The sequence below is a fragment of the Myodes glareolus genome, chromosome 4, assembly GCF_982192425.1.
Source record: "Myodes glareolus chromosome 4, mMyoGla1.1, whole genome shotgun sequence".
NCBI lineage: Eukaryota > Metazoa > Chordata > Mammalia > Rodentia > Cricetidae > Myodes > Myodes glareolus.
In genome coordinates, this window is record NC_142029.1 from 57017909 (window position 1) to 57040183 (window position 22275).

A 22275-nucleotide genomic window follows, 5' to 3' on the forward strand; every position below is an offset into this window, starting at 1 on the left:
CAATGGATCCTCCTGCGGGCTTTGTGCACGCTTGGAATCCAGCTGTCACCGCCCCGCAGAGCCCCGAGTCCCCCCGAGGGCGCCCATTTCCGGGCCGCCCATCACTCGGAGTGCTTTGGCAGCCAGCGTCCAGGCCGAGCCTACAGCCACTCCCGCCTTCTCGGTGTCCGACCACCCCCAGACCGTCCCCAAAATGCCTGTGGACTTCAATGGGTACTGGAAGATGCTGAGCAACGAGAATTTTGAGGAGTACCTGCGCGCACTCGGTAAGCGCGGCTTGAGGTGCGCAATCCCGGGCTCCGTGCAGACCCGGTCACCCCGAGCCCAGAGTTCGGCTGCCGCTGCCAACTAGCGAGCCTGAGCTGTTAGGGTTAATTGGTGGCAAGAGTCCATTAGCTGTCCCTGGTGACAGATAATTCAATTAGTAGAACCGGGTTAGCTTTGTTAGTTTTGTTTTTAAAAGGCTAGCGAAACAAAACAAACCAACTAAACAAAAAGTTTATTTTCAAAAGAAAAAGGGGGCGGGGGAGCACAGAAGGCCCTCAAAAGCCGCGCAACTTGAGCAAGGAATCTCAGCCTTGTTCCTCCGTGCGATCACTCCCGAAGCTGTCTAGCTAGGAAACGTCCTTTTCCGTTTTCTTTCCTTTTTCTTTTCTTCGTCTTCTTCTTCTTCTTCTTTTTTTTTTTTTTTTTTTACAACTCTAGCTATCTCTCTGCACCCCTTGCAGATGTCAACGTGGCCTTGCGCAAAATCGCCAACTTGCTGAAGCCAGACAAAGAGATCGTGCAGGACGGCGACCACATGATCATCCGCACGCTGAGCACTTTTCGGAACTACATTATGGACTTCCAAGTTGGAAAGGAGTTTGAGGAGGATCTGACAGGCATTGACGACCGCAAGTGCATGGTGAGGCCCCGCGAGCCCTTGACAATCGCCTACCCTGGGGTTCTGTTCCAGAGCCGGCTAGTTCATCGGGAGGGAGCAATGATCCTGTGTTGGGAATGACTGCAGAACCTCCCTCCCAGCCCCAGGACCCCAGGGTAGGCAAAAGCCACTCTTCAAATGCTGGTGGCTGGTGGTGGCAGCTGAGAAGGTTCCAGTTCAGTGAGTCTCCATGGTATTCAGGCTCTACCAGGTGCTCAGACACACGTGGAAGCACCAAAGCTCATCCTAACTGTGAGGAGATAGAAGCTCATCTATTTTACAGATAAAATTGACTATGAATCGGGTAGAGTTGTGGGGAGAGGGCCTGGGATTCCCAACAAGGCCTTGAACTCTTTGATAGGGAAAAGGAAGAAAGGAAGAGAAAACACAGGGACCTCTCCAAGCATAATTTCCCCAGTGGTCTAGTGTGAAGTCTCTGTAGGGAGCAGGGGGCCTTGGCCTTTGCTGGAAGTACCCTGGCATGCTGCTCTTGCTGCAAAGCTGGGATTTGGCTCTGGCTCACCCTGATACCTACTGAGCCCTGAACTTCCTTCCAACCTTTCGCCCAATTCCTAAATCTATAGAACAGTGCCCAGCATCCAGAGCTAGAAGAAGAAACAGTAAGGATACAGGAAGGCCCAGCCCCTGCTTCCTAAGAGTGGGAAACTAGTGACCCTCAGACCCCAATTAGCAATGCCCCAGCAGACTCCGGAAGGTCAGTCTCAGGCCGCCATCCCCATTTGCGGGGGTTTCTGGGAGGCCACGATGTTCCTGTGCCTCTTGTATTGTCTTGGGTCCAGACCTCACTTGTGCCTGCTCCCAGGCGCTGCCTTGTTTTGCAGGAGCTCGCTGTCCTTCCTCACTTGTCAATGGCTGTCACCAAACTGCTGCACTAGGTCACCACAGCTCAGTGAAGGGGCAATTGCGAGCTCCATATTAAACCAGTGACTAAGGGGACGAAACTGCAAGAGCCTAGATTTGAACCTTCTTATGCTAAAGGCCACACCCTACCCTACACTCTGTCAGGCTCCTCTGTAGACAGGCATATAAACTCTTTTCAAAACAGGCTAGCTAAGTTCTCGAGGACTGTGGCTGAAGAGGGTTAGGAGCCCCGGGAAGACTACTCAGCCTGACCTGCTTTATTCTTTGGAAAGCTGTTGGACCAGTATCTTAGCCTGCTGTTGGGAATGGTGGGAAGAGAGCAGCCAGTAAGCTCCCTGGGAGGGAGAAAGCTGCTGCTGGAGACAATGCCATGCTCTAAAGAAGAGATTCTCAACCTGTGAGACCCCCTTTGTCACATATTTGCTATCCTGCATGGCAGATATTTACATTACAATTCATAACAGTAGCAAAACTACAGTGATAAAGTAGCAATGAAATTAATTCTATGGTCAGGAGGTCACCACAACATGGGGAGCTGTATTAAAGGGTCACAGTGTTAGGAAGGTTGAAAACCACTGCTCTAAAATCTCAGGCACCAGATGCTTACAGTCAGAAAGGACACCTTCAAACAGGGTCTGCCTTCTCTCTATTGCCCAAGACTGCTTCCGGGCCACTACATAGAACTCTGCTCCGCACTTCAGTTCCCTCTTAGGGGTGCTAGCATAGCACATCAGATGTGTCTTCATCTGGGATCACTACAGTTCTGAGTGTGCTGGCTTACACTTGATTGATTATTGTTATTGATCACCTAGTAATACTAGTGAGTAGTCACTGGGTGTCTACTGTGTGCCTGGTGATACTATAGTGTACATGAATTCACCAATTCTTCATCAACTTTATACACAGGGTTTCTTCCTGGGTTAACCTCAGAGTGGGAGTTCCCTGCAAAACAGTGGAAGAGTCTGAATGAGCAGTCTGCCTCCCTTGGATGTGGTTGGGACACGAGGCACATATGTACGTGTACACACACACACACACACACACACACACACACACACACACACACAAAAGCAAAGCACCGTCCTTGACATCTAAGAACACACAGTTTTGCGCAAGACAGACTCTCAGAGGTCATCACAGCATTTGTGTGCCAGAAAGACAAAGAGAGTCAAGGCAAGTCGTGGGGCGGTTAGGGGGATCCTGGGGTACTGGGGGGGGGGGTCCTTTCTGCATTAGTTAGAAAGGGATGAGAGATGCGGGGAGGATTTGGAGCACAAAGGAAGGGGCAACAACCACCTTTTCTTAGACCGTCCTAGTAGGTGAACCAGGGAGGGATCTAGCCACAGGCTGAACTGGGAGATACTGGGGGATGCTGGGGCATTCTGGGGGATGCTGGGCTGGTGTTCCTGTTATCTTCACTGCTGCAAGACTTGTTGGCAACACTCTCTGGGAGGTGGGATTGTTATCAAAGTTGGGGTCAGAGACAGTTCTCACTACCTGAAAGATAGACAGGAAGCAACTGTAACCAGCCAAAGAGGAAAGGAATGAAAGCAAGGCCAAGGGCAAGACAAGTGTCTGACCAAAAAAAGAAAAAGTTATTTCAGACCTGTTTCTTACTGGGTTCTGAGCTCGACCTGGGGAGCTGGCTTCCTGGGTGCCTAGGGCAGTGAAGGAGGGAGATGCATCTGTATCTGTGGGTCCTTGCAGACCCATGCTTGATAGAATCACAGAGGACTGAGGCAGAGAGCTGGGGCTAAGGGAGCTATGGTTACGGAAGGCCTCCAGGAGGGGCCGCCTGAGCAGGGTCCTGAAGGACGAGGTGGGAAGGAGGCAGAGCAGACAGGCGCAGTGAAGCAGGGCACTCAGAAAAGCGTCGGTGAGAAGCGGCTATCAGTGAGAGACCCGGTACTCTGCAAGAGCTTGTGTGTGGCTGGGGTTTCAAAACATGACAGAGGGACAAGGGGTGATGAGAACCTGAGAGAGGACCTAAATATGACCTGACAAGCCAGCCAGGTGGGTTCAGGCTCACATTCCTCTACACAGGGCCAGAAGGCTGCTGGTGCAATGTCTCTGTTTCTTCTTCTTCCATGGGAATCTCATCTGTATTCAGAGTGACAGCCAGAAGATGGAATTCAGCCTGCAGATGTATTTTGTTTGGCCTGCACAGTGTTTGAGCCAGTTGCCAGTGAGGGCCAAGGAGTCTAAGATTTCATAGGGAGAAAAAAAAATTCTATGCCTGACTGTTCTTACAAAACAAAACGCCAAGAGCTGAAAACCCCAAATGTGCACTCTTGCTCCACGGTGTAGGTCTCTCACCAATCAATACTGCCTTTACGTGAGCAGCTTGCCACCATCCTTCCCCACCTTGGTACCCCAGGGTCAAGTAGCCCTTTGTCTTGTTTACTCTGTAGCTCCTGCTTTGGAATAAGGCAGCATCTCTTTACTTGTGCCTGTATAAAAAGCAGAAATCAGGTGCAAAGGACCATAGGCCACTGGCTCTAATATACCTCACCTGCCGCCCTGGACGTGGTGAAACGCCCTAGAAACATATGAGCAGTCTGAGTGGCTCTGGAGTCCCTAGCCCACCATTTCCAGTCTGGTCAGTAGAGATCTTTCAGGACCACAGGACAAGCAGAGGCCTTAGTTCTGGTAGATGTAGTCCATGGTCTCCTTTGTCCATATTGTTAGGTACCAGACAAGACCGACCATGAGCATCAGATACAATTAACCTACAGGGATTTCTCAGGGTGGGGCTCAGACAAGTAGGTGTTCTGCAGCTTCAGGTAGAGTTTCCCGCCTCTGGTCCAGACAAGCACTACAATCATTCTGATCTGTCTTCAGCTGCCCTCCACAGTGAGTGGATCCCGTGGGACGAGACTGAGCCTCAGCTAGGGATCAGCAGTGAGCCTGGCTCTGCATGCTGGTGGCAGAAGGACCATCTGTCATCCCACAGTGGACACCAGGTCAGGGTTTCCCTGGAAAAGACGGCTTTGTTCGCTTGGGTCTGGCGCTGCCTCCATCGGCTTTGGCCTCGCCTTCGTATCTAGCTTTGAACTTAGAATGACCCCTCCATGGGGCCTGCCTTCCACTCCCAGCACTTGGCCCACTGCCGCTTTCTTTGTTTTTATTATAAAAGGGAAGGAAAAAGAACCAAATAACAGAGGAAGAAAACAAAAAGGAAAGCAAAGGGCCCCTTCCTCCTCTCAGCTGGTATCCTACCCCTCAAAGCTTATAACTGCTACAGTTTCCAGTGGGTGTATCGGGAAAGCCTTGCCACGTGTGTCTATATGCCAGCTGGTGAACTGGCCAAATTACCTGCCAAAGGCTAGAAGGGAGAAAGAGAAGAAAAGGGGAGAGGAAGGGAAGGGAGGAAATGGAAGGGAAGAAAGGACGGGAAAGAGGAAAGGGGGGAGAAGAGAGATGGGAAAATTCCCTTTTTCTGCATATAGATTTCTTTTAACTTCATGATATTTTTAGGCACCTCTCTTTATCTGCACTTTCAGATTCTTTTATTTTTTTTTAAACTGTCTGTGTTTCTTTTCCCCTCCTCCATATAACTTCCTTGCACATGCCCATTTATTCGTTCATCCACATTCATCCAGCCAGGCATCTAATTATGTATGGCAACACATGAAATCCATCAAGCCTCTGTTAGCACTCTGGTTTAAACTCTTGCCAGCTTCCTGATCCTGTTCTTGACCCATTAGAGAGGTCTTAGGGTTCTTGTGTTAACAAATGTCTTGCCGGTGGTAAAATGAACGCCTCAGGCTGCAGAACTCAGATGCCCTTGGATCTGGGAGCCTTGTGAGAGCCCCCCTGACCAGAACAGGCCCCTGCCTTCAGCTGGGTCTTTTCCAAGGCTTCAACACAGAATCTCTTTCATGTCCTAGCTTAAGTTCTCCAACCTTTGAAACCAGTGTCTGCAGCGTGCTTTTGAGGATTACAACCAGAAGAATTAAAGCAGCCAAACAAAATTTACAAAGTAGCTTTCAGGACTCACGCTGGGAGGGTCTGGAGTTTTACAAGGCAGGAGTGAGGAAACATAACAGGCAGTCAATCTTCCTTGCGCCTGCCTGCACCAAGCGCTCTCCCGCCTCTTTTTTCCTTCGGTCCTCACAGCAAATGCTCTTCAGTAGGGATCGTTTTTTCCCATGTCGTAGATTAAAAAAAAAAACCGGGGCTCAGACAGAAATGGTGTTTTTGAAGATCTCTGCCCCAAAGTCTGTCAGGTAAGCAGTGAGCATCTGAAGGGGTCAGAGGTCCTGGGCTAAGTGGAAAAGGCTTGTGGCACGGTCAACACAGCTGCCTGTAGGGTGAAGGCAGCTGATTAAACACCCTGCTTCTGTTTTCACATTCGTAAAATGGGCATTGTGATTGCTGTCCTGCCTGGCTTCCTGGGGTCAGTTCTGAGGACCACGGAGATCATACATATGACCTTGGCTATGCTGCCGTGCCATGTGCAGAATGGGCCCAGCACCCCGCTGACGCCTGGGCAAGGCCCTTTCGTCTAGGAGGGCCAGGTGTTTGTTAAATAACTTGCAGCTGTTTGATTTTTCTGGCTATCATTGCTTCCTTACACCCCCACCCCCGCTCCGCCCCATCCAGAAAGGTACCAGTTTTTACTGGTAGGAATTCCTTACTCTCTTTCTGGATCCTGGTCCACACATTCAACACAGCACCTCTCTGGGGATGAGTGCCTGCAGACAGGGTGATGCATGCCCATCAAGCCCTTTCTTAGGATTTTATCTGAGGACTGTGGGAGAGAGATAATGAAGTTGACGTGACATCACCTTGAGACTCTCTGTGATCAGTGCCCACACCCATCTTCCCACTACCACAGCTACCTGAAGAAACCCAAGCGAAGGGGAAAACAAGATAGGGTCAGGGGCATGGGCATCGAGGGAGACAGCAAAGAGGGAAGGAGAGAGCGAGCTTGGAGTGTTGTGGGAGTTCTCAACAATTGTACATTTTACAGTTTACATTTTACAAATATATGGGAATACAATTTCCCATATAGTTAAGCTAACAGTGCATCTTTCTATCTCCTTGAGCCCTGCGAACTGCATTCCCATCTCTTGTGTTTGGAAACCTCCTCAGACATTCAGAGTCCAGAGCTCCAGAACTGACCTCCCAAATCTTTCGAACAGTATTTTTCGCACGCTTGAGCCCGTCTTATCCAGAGGGTTCTCTCTCCTTCAGAGCTCTGGGGTTGGGCCTGAATGCTTGTCTTTCCAACAACCAGTCCCCAGGTGCTGCTGATGTTGCTGGTCCAAAGGACCACACTGTTGATACTCTGAGGAACAGCTGGCCAGGCCCAGGTTCCCATGGCCTTCTCCTTATAATTCAGAGTAAGGATTTTGTTGCTTCCATTAAAACTGCTCCCTTCCGGGTCGGGGGGAGATGAATGAGTGATGAGAGGTTCAGCTCTGTACCAGTGGGGGACAGGACCAGAGACTGCCCATGGACACCAGTCTTGCAACAACCCAAGATAGTTCCGGTTCCGGTGAGGCAGCTGAATATGCAGGTGGACAGGCACAGTGTGCTGAGAAGATACGGAATGACAGTGTTCAGGGAGTCAAGATGGGCATTTGAATCCTGCTTCCAGCTGTTTTCCAGAAGAGATGAGTCCCCATGTCCTAATTTGCCAAGAGGAACCAGAAACCATACCCACCTATGGCGCTGTGCAAATTAAATATGATGATAAATAATTTTTTAATTGCAGAGTAGCAAACTATCTTAAAAACAAATACCTTAAAACAAGTCGTTTGTTTCATTCACAGACATGCACTTTGAGCTAAGATCAGAGGGGATGTCCCAGCTGGGAGCTCGAGGATTCTCTCTCCAGATGGCTCGCTCACGAGAGGAAGGCAGATGTGTGTAACGTTTTTGTGAGCTCTGAAGGCACTGTAGCTTTCCGCTGCTGTAACAAAAATACCTGAGCTAATTTCCATAGAGGGAGGCAGGGTTGACTTTGGCTTGCAGCTTTGTAAGTTTTAGTGGATGGTTAGTTGGTGCTGCTCCTCCTGGGCCCGTGTCAAGGTGGTATAGGTCCTGGAGGAAGCTCTTTACAGGGGATGGCTGTTTCACGGGCGCCCTCCTCCATGACCTACTGTCCCCTAATGGCCGGAGTATCCCCTCCTATCACCAGAAGGCTTCTGAACAGGCCTCAACTCTTAAAAGTTGCAACACCTCCCAGCAGGGACATAGGCTAAGGGCCAGACCTTGAATACATGGGGCTTGAGGACACCTGTCCAAACTGTAGCATCTCCTGGCAACTCTCCGATATTCTGTTGGTGGAAATAGTCAGAAAGGCTCCCCCATTCCGTGTAGGAGAGGATCCGGGCTCCACCTCTGAGCAAGCAGGGTGTGGCAGGGCTCTGAACAAACACTGACTTATGCTTCAGGAGAGCTGGCTGTGCTACAAGTATGACAAACTGTCACCATGGCCTCCGGCACCCTGTGACTGCCCAGCAGGTCTGGAGCTGGTTTCTTTGCTGAAGCTTTGAAGGTCTGTCCAGATCGGGCTGTCTCTGACTAACGTCAGTGGACTCTGTGGAAGTGGGAATGGAGCCCCAGGAGGTGTGCCTGATCCTGTCCTTTGTAGTTCGGGTGGGGGTGGGGCTTTCTCACCTCCTGGGCCCAGCTCAGGAGCTCAGCCCCTGGACTAGAAGAGGAGAGTGACCTCTGTGCTGAGGTCTTTGCCATCAGCCCAACCTTCTCTGAATGGACCCTCCTCTCAGAGGCCCCACAGAAGGACCCAGGGAGTTTGTTCCTTTCTTTTGACAGTCACTCCTGTGACCATTTGTCCTGTAGAAATCAAGGCCTCAGTCAACTTCAGTCCTTTCTCTGTGGGCTCACGAGTTCAGTGGTGGTTTTGACTTAGAGTTGACTGGAAATACTCCTGAGAACAAGGGTGATGCCCAATCCGCCAGTCCCCTCTCTGGTTTTCTAGAACCCTGCCACACCCTATGTGTTGTGTAAATTAAACTGTATTAGAGTGCTTTGTGAACACACACATGTGCACACAGAGAGAGAGAGAGAGAGAGAGAGAGAGAGAGAGCGCGCACCCCTGCTAGCTCACCCAGGTATCTTTTCTGCTGACTGAATCCTTCATTAAAGTGTATTTTTATTGTTAACTGTTCTGACTTCTCTTGGAGTTTCCTCTGATATGCAGACACCCCAGGACAGCACCTCAAATACAAGGGGAGCACTGCATCTTTCCTTCCTTGTACCTCACCAGCCCTCCTCCTTTTCTGAATTGGGAGTAGGAGGACAACAGAGAGGTCTTCTGAGAAAGAACTGTAAACTGGATGTACATGAAGGGTTGGCAGGAAACACAGGCCCACAACCATCTTTCCCATCTCACAGTGAAACTGTTCCTACATCCCGCCAGCAGAAAAAAAAAAAAAAGCTCTGTCTGACAATGGACTGTGAGTCAGAAAATCGTCTTACTCCTGACAGCCCACAGCCCACGCACAGGGCTGGTATTCCAGGAACACCTCTTTCCCCTTAAGTTTGCACAAAGGTGTCTGTGTGCGGGTTCTTAATAAAAATCCCCAACAGCCCCCCCCCCCATAAACACAGTCCTGAGAGCTCCTGTGACCTTGTATCTGTAGAGCTCAAGGGTCCTGGAGAGCAGGTCCTGCCTTCCCACTTTACACACTGGGGCAGAGGTGCGGTGAGGAGGAGAGTTTTCAGGGTCACAACTACTTCGTGTTGCCTTGGGCTTGAACTTGAGATGTTTGCAACTTCTGATTTTGTGTGGTTCAGAGAACAAGCTGACTCCTGCTGGCTTCCTAAATACCAAGTCCTCACGGGTGGCCAGAACAACTGGCTTTTTAACTCCAGAGACCCCTACGCAGCCATGTCAACGATTGCAGTGAAGATAAAAGTGTTTTTGGGCAATCCCTCGACCAGTTCCAAGGACTCTGTTTTGTAATATCCACCCCCTTCCGTCTGCACCTCTCTGAATATCTTGCCTGTAATAACAGCAGTAATAACAGTTAACATCTCTTGTGCTTGCTGTGTGCCAAGCGCAGCACTTCCTATGGACGGTTTCACTTAATGACTGCTGTATCTCCTCAGTCATCTCCCCTCCCCATCCTCCACACTCCGACACACCACCTGCTCACACACTGCTCCCAGCTGGACACCTCCCAGGGCTCCTCAGGGCTGACCACCCTCTGACCTTAGGAAATAACCACTAGCCACTCCAGACCCACTCCCCACCACACATCCCATGTGGGGTGACTTCCTTTGCTCTCTCCGGGATGATCCCTTGCCTCCTTTTGGATGCATAGTTACCCACTGGTGGAGAGCTAGCCCAGGCTTACCTGTTCTGTTGACCTTGTCTGGATTCCCCTTCTTACCACCATCCTTCCTTTCGCCCCAGGCTTCCTCTCTGCAGGGGTGTCCATCTCTTAGGCCACCCATGACACTCGCTAATGTATCTGAGACTCTAGACAGCAGAGGCCCTTCCTTCTGCATCTCATGACCTGGCATGAGGGGTTCCAGTGTGCTTGTTAAATGAGTGTTAAGTGAAAACAGCAGGACAGTATAAAAAATTGCCATTGGCCGTGTCATACAAGATGTGCTCTAATCCAATTTAATAATAGATTATGTCTGCCAGGTATTTTCCTCTACCAGACATTCTTCTAATCACTTCCTCTCTCTCTCTGTCTCTCTCTCTCTCTCTCTCTCTCTCTCTTTCTCTCTCCCTCCCCCTCTCTCTCTTCTTTGATCTTTATAAAGAAGATGCCAGATTCTTCCTATGTTGCAAATAAGAAAGTGAGACAAATAAGAAAGGATGCAGGATAAACTGGCGCCTGTGGATTTGGATCCAGGCAGTGTGACTCTGGGTGCTTAGCCAAGAGAAGTGTGACTATTGTCTTAGGGATCAGAGCTCTGGGTTAACTACCTTTGAGCTTTGTGGTGTCCCTTCTTGAAGCCCTGCCATGGGATGGACTCATCAGTGACAGGAGATCCCTTTTGAAATCTGTTCTTCCCAGTCATGGAGGCCACTGGGATGACTAAGAAGTCCAAATTCAAGGGAGGCAGTTATCCCTTGTCTTCCTGGAGATGATTTTTTATCCATGCCCCCTCCTATCTAAGGAGTGTAGAAGTCAGTCGTGGCTGTCAACTCTGCCACCTGACCTCCTTTGAAATTTTATCTCTGTGTGAACTTTTGCCCCGGGAGGGGGGGGGGTCGGAAGTGGGGAATTATTTCCCCCTACTCTGAGTCTCTACTAATCTGTGAAATAGGGGTAATTAACAAGTCAGGGATAACTGCTTCTCGGTGAAAGTTAAGTGATGAACTACCAGTATTGAGAAAATCTTCGGGGCAGGATGGGCTGTTGGTATATCCTCCCACCCTGTGAGCTGTCACCTCCGGAGGTCATTTCTGGGTTAGACACATGAAGGGACACCTGGCCATCCAGGGAAGATGTAACAGGGTTGGGAGAGTGGAAGGTTTAAAATGGCATGTGCCACTTCATACCACAGACCAGGCTGGGTGAGGCCAGCAGTGGACCAGGTTGCCGCTGACCCAAGAGTCTGTGGCCTGCGTGGAAACAGTCATGTTTGAGCTGACCCATTTGCAATGAGGAAATGGAAGCTGCAGAAGTGGGGTGAATGGCTCAGGGTCACCTCACCAGAAAGGAGTAGAGATGGTTCAACCACAGTTCTATGACTGCAGCAGACTCCCCTGCAGCCTGCTGGGTAGAGATCCCTGGTGGACAATGGCCCTGTGGGAACGGAGGGCAGGTTGTGGGTTCAGAGTCTGACAGGAGATTAAAACTATGGCCCGTACTCCATGTCCCTGTGTATCACCCCTCACTTCTTAGGCCCTTGAAGTCAGGTCACTCTTATGACTGGTGCATTCTTATCTGTGGAGGAACTGGCTGCCACATTGTCTAGGGTGTTTTGTCTTGTGGACAGAGTTTGTTCTGGAATAGTCATTGAAAACTGCCAGCATGGCCCTAGAATGGCTTTTGCCAATCGTTCATCCCTTCAAAAACTTGTTGTGTGTACTTTTCTGCCACAAAGTAGTGATTGGCATCCCACATGTGGTAAGAGGATCCCAAATACCCTGGAAATACCTCTCTGAACTGCATACTCTTCCCTAGTTTCTGAAAACCCATCTTATATCCTCCGGGTTCCTTATTTCTGTTTGCTGGGAAAGATCTGCAGAGACCAGGGCTCCTGTGAGAGACAAAAGGCTTCTTTGCACTCAGGTGGGTCATCGCCTCTGGGATTCCCTCTTCATCCTGCCTCCAGCACTCCCTGGGAGCAGGGGCAGGAGAAACCAGTACCTGGTCTTAACATAGAACCGCCTTTGGCCAGCTAGAGCCCCAAAGACAACAAGAAGGGGGTTGTAAGTCTTCTAAGCAAATTCTGCTTTGGAAGTGCCAGGTCCAGCCTCATATAAAAGAACGGGAGAGTCCACCTTGGAAAGGTTGGCCTTATTCCTCCATGCAGCCCTTCCCTTTTGACCTGCCAGCAATTCCTAGGCTGTTCCCTCTGCCTGGGATTCTCTGGTTCCTCCTCTTCTCTCTGCTGCTTAACAGAACTTTCTAAAGTCAGTTCTAGTGTCACTCTTGGCCACGCCTCCTTCAGGCTGCCTCTCCCTCAGGCTGATAGGGCAACTTCCTGCTTTCAAACCTTCAGCACTTCAGCTCCCTAGGACCTACCATTCATTCTTTGGGGGGTTTCCTGGTGTGCAGGAAGCTGGGAGGGGGATGGACCAGGGTTGCTGAATGCTATTCCCAGCAAAGCCCAGCCACACCTCCTTCTTCTTGTGCAAGGCTTGGCTGAAACGAGGGGACTGCTGAGTACAGTCTCTGGCCTCTCTAAACTGGCTCCAAGAGGTCTTGAGGTGTCAAGGTGATGTGTTCCTAACCTGCTCAGTACCCTGCCTGGCACATTCTGAGTATCTGCACTTGTCACGATGATGACCACAGTGCTGGTGATCATGACATGACACTGTCACTTCAACCAGAAAGCCTTCCAGTTGCCTGAACAGGGTTGGGTGGCACGGGCCTCCAACACTCTTCTGCCCAGCCTCTCACCCTTTCCTCAGAACCTTGGCCTCAGTGGCTAGCACTTTAGTATCTAGCACTTTAGGCCTTTGCTTAAACGACTGAAGGTGGGGTGGGGTGGAATAATGTACCAAGATTATTAATCTGGACATATTTCGTTTCATTAGTCCTAAGACTCATGCTGGAATTGCATTCTCTTGTGCCCACAGAGGTCTCGTCATAGCTCTATTCGTTCATAGTTGCTGTGTTCAGTGCTCTTTGTGTCTCTGATTGCTCACTCACATTTTTAAAGCCTTATTAATTTGGTTTTTATCTGCAAGTTAGCTTCACCCTGAATGTGCTGGCTTTAGGCAGTTGCAAGCTCCGTGGGAGCAGACCAGAAAAAGAGAAGCCGCTACCTGTCCTTTGCACTTCTCAGCCCCAAGGCTGCAGACTGGACTTTATAAGAAGCTTAGGGGTTTTGTTCTTTTGTTTTTCAGTTCTAAAGCTCGCAGATTACGGAAACGCTGTGGCAAGCTCTCAGGACAGGGCCTGGTCCTCATGTGTTAGCGCTTAGGACTGTCCTAACCCTCCCACCCAAGAGCTTATTTAATGCAAGCACCAAAGGCCGTCTTCACAATCCGCCAGGAACAGAAAGATCCTCAGAGAGAAAAGCATGTGTTAAAAGCAAACTGCAGTAGGAAAGACCAATTTCTGTCTCTCCCCAGTTCCCAGAATGTACACAAAAAGTGCCAAATCAGTGTCTGAGCTTTGCCTTTTGCCCCCATATCTAAAGAGTGTGGGTGTTGGGGTTAGAGTCGGGTCAGGCCTGGCTCTGGAGTTTGCATACAAAAGTCACCACAGGCACAGTGTCCCCTCTTACGACCTGCCTCTGGATCCACAGAGGCAAGACTGAGCCAGAGGTGGGTCCAGCAAGAGAGAACCTGGCAGGGCTGGGTGGGCAACATGGAGGGATAGAAGTGACCAGTCATCCCTGTCCTCGGAGTAAGTAAGTGGCAGCATGTGGGAACTTTAATAAATGTCACAAGTTTTCTGAGAGCCCGCATTGAGTCTCAGTGTTTATAGGTCATGTCAGGTCACTGTCACAACCACTACTGGTCACCTGAAGGGGACAAAGGAGCACAAAAGCATCCCTGGGACAGGGTCACTCAGACTCCTTGGCTGCAGTACCAGCTGGGACTTCTGAGTGGACGGAAGGGGGATAATGGCTTATGAAATGACAGCCCCTTGTCAGAGTGGTGTGAAATTATCCTCACTCATCTCTTGGCACATATCTCCCTCAGAAAGCTGCTGACAACGCCAAAGAGATGTAAATCATTGTTCATTTTTAATAAAAACTTAGACTAGATTTGCTTATAAGCTGCCACCCTGGCCCTAGTCCTATTGTTCTTCCCTGTGATGTTGGTGAGAGCTGCTGAGAGTCTGGGTAACAGTGAGACGGAACCCTGCCTTGTCCTTGGATGTATCTGGCCTTCATTTCTAAGGTGGGGTTCCTGAGTCTAAGGCATCAGTCCATGTCACGTGCACACACACACACACACACACACACACACACACACACACGCACGCATTTCCTCTCCTTGAGACTTGAAAAGCATCAGGAATGTCCTCCTGACTGAAGTCATATCCCAGTCATGCCCATTCCCTGACACTGGCACTGGAGGGTAAACAAGTGTGAGTCTGGAGATCCAGTTGACATGGTCATCAAAAGCTTTAAAAAAATCTACACACGATTCCCTAAGACTGTTCCTCCTCAGGATATATGTCTTGAGGAACTGTGTTAAAAACTATGTGTACAAGAAAGCCTTATTTATACTAGTGTAGAATTCTAAAATATCCAGTGCCCGAGGAGAGGTAATTAGCTGAATAAAGTTGTGTATGTTCACTAAAACACCACCAGGGCCAGCTTCAAGGGCCTAAGTGCGAAGCAGGCCCCAAGGGGCTCCTTGCCTGGCTAGACGTTCTGCTGTTGCTATCTATCTTCAAATCCTGATGTTTTTGAATAAGAGTCCCTGATTTTCATATTACTCCGGTCCTTACAAATTATGTGGCCATTTTCTGGATAGAACATAGCAATGAAAAGAATGCTTTTGGAGACTATTTGTCAAAGTGGGAGTGGTCTCTAAATGAAGAGACAACAAGGCATAAAAGAATGGCATAAATAATGCAACCCTATCTAGATATGTTGATAAACAGCTGGACAGAAGTAGACCAAATAAATGCTGGGCAGTTATTGCTGAAAAAGCAAGATGGCATAGACTCATTTCTATTTCTTCTTTTCCATTACTGAGGGTTGATGTGAGAAGTCCTTCTGTATATGTGTGCTTTTATTGGTTAATGAATAAAGACTGCTTTGAGCCTATAGCAGGGCAGAACAGAGCTAGGCAGGAAAAACTAAACTGAATGCTGGGAGAAAGAATGCTGGAGTCAGAGAGATGCCATGTAGCCACCGCCAGGGACAGACAAGCTGGAACCTTGCCAGTAAGCCACAGCCACGTGGTGATACACAGATGAATAGAAATGGGTTAAATTAAGATGTAAGAACTAGCCAATAAGAAGCTAGAGCTGTTGCTAGAGCTAATAGGCCAAACAGTGATTTAATTAATACAGTTTCTGTGTATTCGAGTCTGGGCAGCAGGGAATGATCAATCAGGATCCTACAACAGAGGGTCTGCCCATTGACTAACTTTTTTGGAAAAGCAAAACTGTAGATCACAGCTGAGAGTCAACCAGTCTGGCCATGCCTGGGTGGGGTCAGGAGCCCTTCACCAGCAGAGTATTTCTCTGCATAAACACAGGGTGATCGGTTGCTGAGGAAACCAAGTGTTCTTAGGAACTCTTTGAAGCCAAGAACTCATTTCCCCATCCCTCTTCCCATCTGGCGTGAATGACATCCAGCAATGGCTTTTGGCTGCATTTGGGACATAAAGTAACAGCTTTGTCCCATCGCAGTCTCACTGGACATGGACTACACTTTATTCTGACCAGGACACTGGGCTTTCTCAAGTTTGAGGCGACACATGTGCTCCATTCAAGTCTCTGATTCAAGGAGAGGAGCCACCCACAAGTCTCCCTGTGCTCCTCACTATGAACCCCCTCCAGGAGCTGAGGTCAGTTGTATTCCTTTGTGAAGTGGTACACAGCTGGCTGCCCCTGCCTCCCTTCTGTGTGTCTGTGTTCATGGCATTGAGTGCAGCTACACACATGCAAGGCACGCATATGGAGATCAGGGAACAGCCTCACGTGTCGGTTCTCACCTTCCACTTTCTCTTAGACACACATGGTCTCTTGTTTACTGTTGCCTATGTGAGGCTGATTGGTCCACTGGTTTTAGGCAATTCTGTCCACTTCCCATCTGCTTTGAGGGGCACCCTGGGGTTATAGACGCACACTACTGTGCATAACTTTTAAATGTGAGCTCTGAGGACCCAAACTTAGGCATCAGCTTGTGCAGCAGGCACTCTGCCTTCTGAAATGTCCACCCAGCACTGTTTGTGTGTGTGTGCATGCATGCACCCATCTACACAGGCAGGTGCATGTACACATGTGTATGCAAGGCAGAGGTCCATCTTGGGAGGCATTCTGCAGAAGTGCCTTCCACCTTTGTGTTTCTTTTCTTTTTTCTTCTTTGTTTGCTTGGTTTTTGCTTTGCTTTGTTTTGTTTCCCATTAGCCTGCGGTTCTTTAGGCTGGGGTCCCAAGGATCTTCCAATATCTGTCTCCTAGCAATAAATGGCATCATGAGCACAGGGCAGCACAGACTTTTTACATGAATGATGGAGCTCTAATTCATACCCTTCTACAGATGTACTGATCCATCTCCCCAGTCTCCTCCTAGGTGACTCATTGAGAGCTCATCTCAACAGCAGAGGGCAGTAGTGATCAGCAAGCCCAAAGATGGGGCTGGTACCTCTTCAAGAACAGCAAAGAGAAAGGGAAAGATCCTAGAAATCCTCACTCCACACTCATTGCCCAGATTTTTCCTCTCTCCCATCCGCCTTAGGCTGTTACTGGTGGTCCTGACGCTAAGCTGAGTGTGACAGAGAACACAGGAAGCTCGGAACCTGAGCTATCTAAAGCCTCTGAGTCAGTGCCCTCATGCCCCGGGGGGGATGTAGGGACTCAGAGTCAGTGTTAAACTCACTCAGGGCCACACAGTGAGCAAGAGTGAACAGAGCCCTTTCCAGGGGCAGACAGGACAACTGACAAGGACCTTCCCCTATGGCAAGGATGTGTATCCAAAAGGTGGGCATGGTATGTGGGCGGTGTCCTGGGCATGTCTGTTCACTCAGCTGAGGTCCTATTGACACCGGGTGCTTATTCATTGCCCATGTTAGGGAGACCAGACTGAGCTCTGGCCCTCTTTTGAGTCCCCTACCCACCCCTGTGTTACTGGGTGGGTTCTGACTTCTCCAAAGAACCATAAACTCCTCAGAGATGCCTATCTCCCGTCTCAGCATCTGAAAGGGCATACCATGCTCTGTGAAGATGTGAAGGCTCGAGTGTGGAATGTGGGGATGAGCTGTATCAGATAGAGTGCACCCTATAGGCTGCTGGTGTCGTAGGACAGGACCACACACAAGTCCTGAGTACTCGTACCTTATTCTATCCCTCCTCTGCCTTTATCTCACGACGGACCATCAAGCGCCTGTCTCCCATGGGCCCACCCTTCCTCTTTGGAGCCCATCCCAGTATCTCTTCTCCCTGGTTTCCCCTTCCTTAACTTACTGCTGACCTCCTTAAAGTCTCTTACATGAAACCTAAGTGACATAAGATCTTTAAAAGGAAGCCCCATAACAGAGTAGAAGAGGGGACTTCAGAGCCCCACTGACTTTAACCTGGGCCATATACAGGAGATTCCAGCCCATGTAGCAAGCTACAAACATGGAGATTGAGACTTGGTTCAGAAGGGCAGGTGACTGTCAGTCAAAACCTGGAGCTGGCTGTTGATATCTGAGGTCATTAACCCTGGGAGATGAAGGGTCTTTTAGGGCATGGGTGAGGCCTTGTTGGTATTACAAAACCTAGCAAAAGCTGAAGTAATAATGATTGAATGGCTGATCTGTTGGGGAATAGACAGGGTTCTCCTCACAGACAAGACCTTTACTGGCACACTCAGACACAGCCTGTGCTCAGCCCCGGAAACTCCTCCTTCCCAATCCCCATTCTCAACCCTATCTCAATGACATTTTCCCTTCCTAATTGCCCTTTTAAATGGAATTTATGAAGGTTTTCATAAATTTTAAAACTGATCTGCACACTTTAATAAAAGCATGTGGTGGGCAGGAAGTATTGGGCTACAAATTTTCTACACTAAAATTGCCAGAAGCGCATCTTGAATTATTGAGGTCAGGAAGCATCCCTCTCTTCCGGTCCCGGTGTGGGGGGAACTACTTCCCCAGAACTGACTACTCTGGGTGTTTTGCTTGGCAGACCACAGTGAGCTGGGACGGGGACAAGCTCCAGTGTGTGCAGAAGGGCGAGAAGGAGGGGCGTGGCTGGACCCAGTGGATCGAGGGTGATGAGCTGCACCTGGTAGGTTCTGTGCCCCCCCCCAGAGGTCCTTATTCCCTGCAGAAGCGATGGATGCTGGGAAAGAAGTGGCAAGGCCTTAGTTCTACTCTGAAGTTTCTCCTCTAAGTGTCTGGAGAAGATGCCCGAGTGACTCAGAAATTGGTTTTCAAGACCTAGGCTGACCCGAGGTCCAAGAAGAGGGGCAGGTAGAGAGGCATTTGGTAGAACTGGCAGCTGGCAAGGCCCTTCTGTTCTCTGGAAATGAGAATCAGCTTCCTATTTTGGTGGTGAAGATGTGGAACTCTGACAAGCTGGCTTGCACATCCAATTGCGCTTCTACAAAGCATGGAATTAACCAAATTTGCTCCCAAATAATTCCTGCCGAATTCACCAGGAGAGTATGATCTCAGCTTAGGCCAGGGGCCAGGGAAGGTTTTCCCCAGTTCAGTCCTGTTCTCCACCCTCAGCCTCAGGTCAAGGCCACTTCCACTCTGACGGCAGCCTGGGAAAGCCAGCACAGAGGCCTGGACCACCTCAGAGCTAACAGGGCCGTGTCCTCTGAGGGGGAGGTCGCCTGTCACTACTCTACCCTGGAACTCCCCAACTACTACCCTTCTGCAGAAGGGACCTGGGCCAGATGACCTTAATCCTGGACTACTCACTGGATGCCTTGGGTAGGACCTCAGTTGTCCCGGTCCTTGTCTGATGACAGCATCCTGCCGTGTATGAGCTCGGCGGCTGTGAGGATGCGAGCTGTGAGGAGAGGATGCGAGCTGCTTGGGGCCTGTGCTGTGGGGTCCATCCTCAACCCAGGCTACTTCCTGGGCCTCCATTTGCTTAGCTGCAAAAGGGGTAGGCGTGACCTCAGTGTCCTCTCATTCCGTGTCTCCTGCTGCTCTATGCCAGAGGCTACAAATCGGCTTGCGGAAGGTTCTCAGGTGGTTTCACATGGCTCTTAAGGGCTCCAATCTTCTTGGGTCAATACTTAAACTTCAGGGAATGTCAGACAAATGTCAGTTTTCCAGCTCCACTTCCCAATGACTTGGAAGACACAGAGTTTAACTGCCATTGACCCGTGACCTTAGTCAGCAGGAGCTGTCCCTGTGGACAGATCTTGGGCTACCTTGGTTGCTCTTAGAACTCGCTGGAAGGTCAGGCTCCACCCACTGAGATACTGGCAACTCAGCACTGTCCCCAAACTCCAGGTAACTCCAGTAGACAACCCAGGCTTAAATCCTTGCCTACTCTGAAGCAAACTAGCGAACCAGTTCCTTCAAGCCTGAGCACAGACTGTCCCAAGCCTGGGTTCCTAAAGCTCTTTGACTTTTTAAGGAAGTAGGGAGAGGGGCGCCATCAAGACTCTATTGGTCAACTCGGAACCAACCCTTCTGCCAGCCTGTTCTGTCTATAGGAATCAGAGAGCCTCGTCTCTGTGGTTCCCACTCCATCAACTGTCTAAGGAATTAGTTAAGCTCATGGGGAATGACAGTAGCCATTCAATATTTCCCAAGTCCCTGTCCTGAGATGCTTGGAGCCTCAAATGTAACATTGCTTTAACTAATAATGAGTGTCTTTATTATTGCAGGAGATGAGAGCCCAGGGTGTGATCTGCAAGCAAGTGTTCAAGAAAGTGCACTGAGCAGCCTGAGAAGAGAGCCTTGGTCTTGAGGAGCGAATAGGATGGGTCTGTGGTCAGGAGCACCCCCAACCCCCTGCCTAGCATGGGTTTGAAACACATAGCCACCCAGGCATCTGCCATCAGAGTCTGTCTCGTCGTCTTGTCTCTTTTCCTTTTCTTGAGATGAAGTTACCCCCAATAAAAGTGATCTCTGTTTAAGGCATGTGTTTTGGAGAAATTTCACATCCACCTATGCTTGCTTTTTCTCCAGGGCCTCTGAGGCCAGTTTCTCCTGATGCCTCCCTTGGGTAGAGGGAGAAACTGCAAAGCCACAGAAGATTCAGTCCTGAGCGTACAGCTATGCATCTTTCCCCAGAGGCACACACTTAGCTCTTAGATGAACACGCTGTGCTTGGTTCGGTATCTGTCATCATCTGGGTGTTAAGTACTCTGCACATCACTTGTCCAAACCAAATCACAGCGTAGTGAAGCCATAGTCACTGTCAACCTAGCCACTGAGAGCCTTAAGAGATCTGATGAGCAGAATCTGGCCTCACCAGCGCACCACACACCCAGGAGATACCCTTGTGTTACCCATGAATGAAGTGGAAATGAACAGAATTTTCATCTAAAACTAGAATGAGATGAACCGTAATCCAAATCAGTTACTGATTGGATTTGGCTCCACCCACCCACTGGTGAGCTGATGCCAAGCCATTCTTCTTACTATTCTAAGGAGACATGCAAATCCTTCTAGAAAGGGAGAGCAGCCTCAGCTTCACACCCAAGTGTAAGTGATTGCTGGCTGTGCCGTCACTGCTGTAGAGAAACATAGAGAAGAGGCTGGACAATAGCTCAGCAGTTAAGAGTGTTAGGTCTATCCCTAACATACATGGCAGCTCCTCACCACCTGTAACACTGATTCCATGTGATTGGCTATCCTAGTCTGCCTACCTTGGGCTCCTACACATACCTGGTGAATATATTATATATTATATGTATAATATATATCCTGTCACATACTTTTAGCAGAGCAATGGTGGCAGACACCTTTAATCCCAGCACTTGGGAGGCAGAGGCAGGCAGATTGCAGTGAGTTCGAGGCCAGGCTGGTCTACAAAGCAAGTTCCATGACAGACAGGACTGTTACACAGAGAAACCCTGTCTTGAAACTAAATGAATATTTAAATGTAAGAAACGGGGAAACATCTGGGAGATGCGGCTGTGTAGTAGAGTGCTTGGCTAGCATATATAAGATCCTATGTTCAATCCAGGAGAGAGAGAACACCAGCACTGGAAGGGGAGTAAGGGCAGAGAAAATAATTGAAGTAAGGAAAGGCTCACATGGAAGACAACCCCTCCATTAATCAACCCAACTGAACTCTGCACTTTGGAAATAGTATTGGGTTAGGAGTCGCACACAGAGTTCAAGGCCCACTTCACTGCTCACAGAGCAACTCCACAGCAGGCTAGACCTTGCTGCTGCCAGAGCGTCTGCCATCCCTCCATACAGGCAGGGTGTGAAGCCTGCAGACTGCCCAGCACTGGAACATTCTCACACACAACTACATATCAGACAGACACCTAGAGAGTTCTTCATTCTCTTCCTCCTCCTTCTCCCTGCTCACCAAACCCTGATTACTCTGGAAATTTTTTTATTTATTACTTGAGATTTTTGTTCAGGATATATTTTTATTATGTTCTTTCCCACCCCCAAACTTATTGCCGATCCTTCACCACTCTATCTACCCAACTTCACATTCTTTCTCTTAAAAGAAAAAGAACTCTGAAAACCATGGAGTCTGATTCACGCTGGCCATCTGCTCACCAAGCCTTCCCCCCACCATCTATCTAATGAAGAAAACCTGCTTGTTTATTGACTGTTTTTATCTCCCAGAAGTCATCATTTGTGAATACTTTCTTGGCTCTTGCTAGAACTCTGTGTCCACTTCCCCTCCTTTAGGCTGTTTTTTTTTTTTTTAACCTGATTTGAACTTATATAGGTCTTGCGCATACTGTCTCAGTCTCTGCAGTTCTTTTGCACTTCTGCCATGTTGTGTCTGGAAAATGCTATTTTCTTGAAGTCATCCACTGTCTCTGGATCCTATATCTCTCCATTTCCTGCTTATATCCCTCAGTCTTTCAGAGAGGAGTCTGATAAAGACTCTCTCACACTCTCTGCACACTGTCCAGTTGTGGGTCTCTGTGTTCATTCCCATCCACTGTGAAATGAAATTTCTCTGCTGAGACCTGAGTGATGAACTGATTCATGGGTATAGCAGTATGTCATTAGGGGTTGCT

At 49.2% G+C, this 22275-nt stretch overlaps 1 protein-coding gene across 1 annotated transcript; it reads left to right on the plus strand.

Moving 5' to 3' along the window:
- The first annotated feature begins 45 nt into the window (after positions 1-45).
- Rbp1 (retinol binding protein 1) lies at positions 46-20193 on the plus strand. Its single transcript, XM_085689596.2, has 4 exons — positions 46-266; positions 729-907; positions 18276-18377; positions 19942-20193. Exons 1-4 carry the CDS (start codon positions 194-196, stop codon positions 19993-19995), a joined length of 408 nt encoding a protein of 135 aa, XP_085545722.1. The 5' UTR covers positions 46-193; the 3' UTR covers positions 19996-20193.
- Positions 20194-22275: the final 2082 nt, after the last annotated feature.